The sequence below is a fragment of the Mastacembelus armatus genome, chromosome 21, assembly GCF_900324485.2.
Source record: "Mastacembelus armatus chromosome 21, fMasArm1.2, whole genome shotgun sequence".
NCBI lineage: Eukaryota > Metazoa > Chordata > Actinopteri > Synbranchiformes > Mastacembelidae > Mastacembelus > Mastacembelus armatus.
Genome location: NC_046653.1, coordinates 17,148,600 through 17,154,287, shown reverse-complemented (window position 1 = coordinate 17,154,287; position 5,688 = coordinate 17,148,600). Strand labels below are relative to the sequence as shown.

The 5,688-nt window shown below is 38.1% G+C and overlaps 1 protein-coding gene across 4 annotated transcripts in view; it reads right to left on the bottom strand.

Annotated features, from left to right (window-relative positions):
- Positions 1–566: 566 nt before the first annotated feature.
- Positions 567–5,688, bottom strand: part of sytl5 (synaptotagmin-like 5) — a 30,884-nt gene continuing 25,762 nt past the window's right edge. For all 4 annotated transcript variants that reach the window (XM_026294840.2, XM_026294841.2, XM_026294843.2 and 1 more), the window contains exons 14-17: positions 5,521–5,629; positions 4,065–4,203; positions 3,762–3,970; positions 567–2,971 (exon numbers count right to left, since the gene is read on the bottom strand). In XM_026294840.2, coding sequence (XP_026150625.1) covers positions 2,829–2,971; positions 3,762–3,970; positions 4,065–4,203; positions 5,521–5,629 — 600 coding nt within the window. In that variant the 3' untranslated portion in view covers positions 567–2,828. The remainder of the gene's footprint in view (positions 2,972–3,761; positions 3,971–4,064; positions 4,204–5,520; positions 5,630–5,688) is intronic.

The following is a 5,688-nucleotide window of genomic DNA, read 5'->3' as shown; positions in this document are numbered from 1 at the left end:
TTTATCAGGGAGTATGTGATCTTTAGCAAGTTAGTGTTAGCCCAGGCCACATGAGCTGATCCAGGGACAAGTAAAGAGAAAAGTCTTTTATTGTGAAGTGTCGTTATTTACTGGAAACAAATTTGTTGCACTGGCAGATTTCAATCCAGGGTTACATGGTTTGTTCATGAAATAAACAAAAAATATATAGTTTCAGACCTGTCAGGTTTTAATTAGTGGCACAAAGCGTGTGCCTGACCTTTTTATGCATTGTTGATTGGATAATTGGCACAATAGGTGGAATGTAACAAATTTCCTTTACTTTTCCACAGAAAAAAAATAATATACAAATCAAATAAAGGTTAACATGGTTGTTTCACACGTCTGAAATCAGTTCCCACCTCCAGCTTAACAGACTTTAGAGAAAAAAAACACTTATAGATAAATATAGAATAGATGGACTTTTTGAAGTACCATAAATTTACAGTGGAAAAAAGTCAACTGGATTTTCAGCTGCACACTTAATAAATACATAGCCATCACTTAATTAAATAAATTGTATACTGGAAATAACAAAGCACAGTCAGTCTATTGCAAGATGTGTTTATTTCAAAATATTCCTGTAACACGTTTGGGATAAAATAGGTTTGGATACAGAGGATTTGATGGTTGGAAACAAGATACAGGAGATAGTACATGCTGTACATCAAGAGTTTTTTCAGTAATCAGGTATTGCATGAGCCTCTCATCTAAATTATGTAGTACAGTGAACACCATATATTATTACTATAATTGTTGAGTGTGAAATAGTTTCGCTCTGTTATGGGTTTACTAAGGACACATTGACAGAACTGGAATTCCACATGAAGAAATGGATCTACGGGGATTAACTTGAGAATAGTTTTTGCGAACTACGTAATTCATCACAGGACGGAGGATCGCAGAGCCCCAGGCTCTTTGACAAGGTGACTGTCACTGACTTATTATCAGGCTCGCCCTGAGATGAAGGCAGCTCGCCTCGGTGCTGACTCGCTCTATAACACACAGCCCCCGTCTCAGAATTCCTGGGAACACACTAAAAATCACACTTCATCTGAGTGTAAAGTGATTATCAGTGCTTTACGTATCCTCTTTTTGTTCTTCTACCTCTGTTTTCTCTAACACAGTACCATGCAATTTCCTATTAATACACTGATACAGTGTCATGTACATTTACACTGAAACTAGTCGAAATTGTCTAATCTCTCTAGACTCTGTGCCATAGATTATTTTTTTCTAACAATCAGGGATGGAAAGTAACTAATTCTAACTACCATTTTTTACTGAAAGTACATTTTTAAAGAACTTGTACTTTGAAGTGCTGTAAATAGTTTATTAAATAATCAACAGAAAATAAATTGCTAACAATTTTGATATCAGATAAGTCATTTATCAAGGAACAAGATGAAGCTCCGTGATGCTGCACTTTGGCACAGCTGTTCTCTGAATGCTAAAATGCTCACAACAACAATGTGCTCATGTTAAGAAGATATGATATTATTAGTATGAAAATGTTTAGTGTGTTAGCAGGTTGGCGCCTGCTATTTAGCACTGAACACAATGTTACATGGAGTTTTTTGGATATAAACCTGTAGGAAGTGTATTGCATTCAAGACAGAAAACATCCTGTGTAATTTTGACTTATATATATATCACAACTGTCTTATTTCATAGCCATGAGAACCAGATCTTAATATTGAGCTCTATTAATTATGACAGTAAATCATAATTATTAGACACAGAAATTATGAGAAGGTCTCTGATGTTATTCTCCTTTGTGAATGCAGTGCACTTCTATAAACCAGAATAATTTAATGGACCCAGTGATGGTGCAAAAGAAACATCAGCAATCAAATTCAATACATTTGTTATTTCTCTAAAACCAACAGATCAAACTTATGACAGTGCAGAGGAAATCATGTTCCCTAAAGTCACTGGGATACGTAGACTAGTAGGCAGAAGATATTCAGATATTTTACTCTGACCCACCAACCATCCCAAGCCTCCCACAAAGCTGCTAGTACATCTAAACATGTCCAACATTAAATAGTTTTGTTTTTTGAAAAATGTTGGTCACCACTTGCTGTTCGCTGATTGGTAGAGAAATTTCAATTCAATGCCATTCAATGCCTAAGTACAATGATACTTTTACTTAATAAGTATTTCTTGCAATGTGATCATTATTAATAATAATAATAATAATAATAATGATAATTAAGTGGGATGGCAAAGAAATAATAACAGTAGTCACTTTCCACCTCTGTACACAAGTGTCTATGAGGGGATGAATCTAAGCATCATCGTGTGCTTCAGAGCAGGATGCAGATTAGTTGCTCATAAAGGGAATGTCTAAGTCTCTACATTACTGATCAGGGCTGCTGCCTTACAAACCTCAGTCAGCTGTAACTACATGCAGAAATGACTCTGGTGCATGAACCACAGAGACGAGGACAGACACATCAGGAGTCACACTGTGTGCTTATTTGGTAGTTACAGTAAGTTACATACAACACATGTTTGTTTTTTTTCATATACAGCAGTAAATAGCAGTGCTTAGTTAAGACGAGATGCTTTGGAGACAGAGCGGCACACGTGGATGAGCGTGTAAGGCATGACTGGCTGTTCTGGACAAGAAATCTAAACTGGACATCTCACAGGGGAAAAGAAGTAGGGAAAAGGCTGGTCTTTCCAGAGTTTTTTTTTTTTCTTACTGTTCCACTTCTCGAGTTCTCTCCCCACACCACTTCTTTCTCTACCTCCTCTGCCTCTGTTATTCTCCTTTATTTTCTCTGTCTGTGCTTCAGTGTGGCTCATGTATTGCGTCTGCGCATGCTGGATCTCAGCATCAGAGTGCACTCCTGAGGGACTTCTGGGTTTTCTATCATACGCTGCCACAGCCGCTGTTCCTCCCCGCATGAGTCCATCCAGTCTACCTCGCTCCCGTAGCTTTTGCCTTGAGGAAAGACGCACAAAAAAATGGGTTTTGTTATTTACTGTACAAACATGGCAGTTGTTAGCAATCTTCTCATTTAACTCTCGGCAACTTTCCTTTAATTTTAGCTTAATTAACTCAACATTGTACTTAAGAACAGAAAACATAGTTACCTTCATTATGGTGTAAATCAGAATCAATACTAGTTAAATTGCCTTACCAAGTAATTACACATCCAGCCTTAGGAAACAACCGGTTCTCTATGCCTGATTATTTCAGGGTTTTCCCCTGAAACATCCCATGAAAAACACACACTCCTAAAAAAAAATCATAATATCCACAGTACAAGAGAAAATGGGTCTCACTTTCCACTTCTCCCAAATCACACAGCTGACACAAGCTGTTTAATTTTTGCATATTTCTTCAATCTGCCGACCTCAAAACAGTCAGAGGAAGAACACCAGCTCTCAGTCATACAACTAAAGATTTCTGGTTTCTAGATAAATAAGATGCAAAGCATGATTCAGGACTTTTACCAAAATATTTTCAAGTCCTGTTCTTTGAATGTGAATAAAATCTTATTTTTATTGAGAAAGCATTGCAGCATTAACTAGATATAAAGCATCAGCTTCCACAAAGGTCCAGTAAAGCTCCTTACTCTATGGAAATCTTTCAGAGGATTTGCTTCGTATTTAAAATTCTGCACAAGACTATGACCTTTACTGACGAATAAAAGTGTGTGGAAGTGTCTGACATACTAACAAGGTCTAACCAGATATGTTCTCTGCCCACCAGACAACCTTACACACACCTGTGCCAGCTCCCAGCCTGACTCCCCCTAGGAAAACATTGCTGGCCAGAGCCTCTTTATCCCACACAGTGAGCTCCAGGCAGACGTTGTTGAGGTCTCCTGGCTGCAGGCCACAGTAGGTGAAGGTGTGGTTCCACTGTGGGTTCACGGTCCGTCGCTCCACTGCCGTCTTGTGCTTTGTTGACTTGTTGCTGTCAGGGAGCAGGTACCTGTGGGGGTGGGAAGGATGGAAACATATTCACTGCACACTCTTCAGGCTGTGATTTTGTAGATCACGTCTTATGTAAGAACCGAGCTTCTCACCCTTTCACAAAAGGATCAGAAGTGCCTCCAGACTTGACAGCAGTTAGATTTTTGGCTCCTTTGATTAGCAACTCAACCATACCCCCTTTAGGGGGCGTGAAGCTGCTCATCTTTTTGGCTTTCAGGAAGCCTTTCTTCACTGAGGGGGGAGGAGAGAAGACAGAGAGGAAGAATAAACAATCGTGACTTTATAGATTCAGGTTTATTTTTGTGTCACAAGAAACAAAACCTATAGTGAAGTGCTTTATGCAGGTGGAAACTGTATTGTGCGTACACAGACGAACACATGAAATGTGACTATGATTTTTTTGCTCAAGTTAAAATCCTATGTTGACTTTTGGATCAGCTGTAAAGGGAATAGCTGTTTTTTTTTTTTTTTTTACTCCCGCCAGACAGCAAAGAATTAGGATTCGCTACATTTTGAGTTGTAGAAAGAACTAAACTATTGCTTTAATGTCTAAGAGCTGAGGTTGTAACAAGATCCAATTTACTGGAAGAACAACAAACTAAAGCTTTTAATGATTTCCACAATCCTGACCAATGATCAATTATTCACCTATATCAACGTTAACTGAAGGAAAGTGTGGGACATTCAACGTTGGACGTTTTTAAGGCAACTCTTTTGAAAATAAAAATTGAACTCGCTTCTACATTCAAGGTGAACTACATGAAGCATGTCGATGCAGTGAGAAGTGGATAGAAACACCTGTCGTGTCAGTAGGACCCAAACCACTGCAGACCACTACTGCTCTGGACGGTCCAAAATAATGTGATGAGCAACAGTATCAAAGGCTGAAATTAGATCTAAAAGAGTTTGAAATTTCTCAAAAATGCAGTTTTTATTAATAAAAGCTAGCAGTGGGTCTGTCACCACCTTTTTTAAAACCTTAGTTAGAAATAGGAGCCTATACAGATGGCAGTCTAGCAGCACTCTGCACTAATAGGAAATAAAATACAGGGAAAGTCTGAAAGTTATTAGAACAAAAACAATTTTGCAGGTCAGACGGGGTTAGAAAGTGTTGAGTTTTTAATAGAACTGAGATGGAAAAATCTATATCATATGTATTATATTCATTATTACCACCTCATGCTACGCAGCCAAACATTGTTCAACACCAAAATACTCTATATTAAATTCTAATAGAGACCTGAAGGTTTCCAGTGTCTAGAACACTGATGGAGGGCAGTGATCAACACACTGAGTTTAAATAGTTCACTTATGGTAAATATGGTTTCAATGAAGAGTTAGAAACAACCTCAATGCTTCTTATGGTGGAACAAACAGAGAAAACAAACATTCAGCTTCATCTGTTTAAAAAAAACTTTGCACTTTATTCTTACGCTGATTATCAGATTCATTTTACAAGTTTGCATTCAGACAGTTTAACACACTAAGAGTATGAACATGCTATACTGTATAATATAATATACAACGGTCATCACATCACAAACATACCTTGCACTTGGTCCACAGGCATCATGGGGTTCTTCTCTGGAGGTATGTACTTCAGCACCACCGTCAGTTCCCCTTTATACTGCATTGTGGAGTCCGTACTGTTCTCCACCTACACAAACACCATCCACAAACCTTTCAGACACTTCTTTGTATGTGCTGATATAAAAT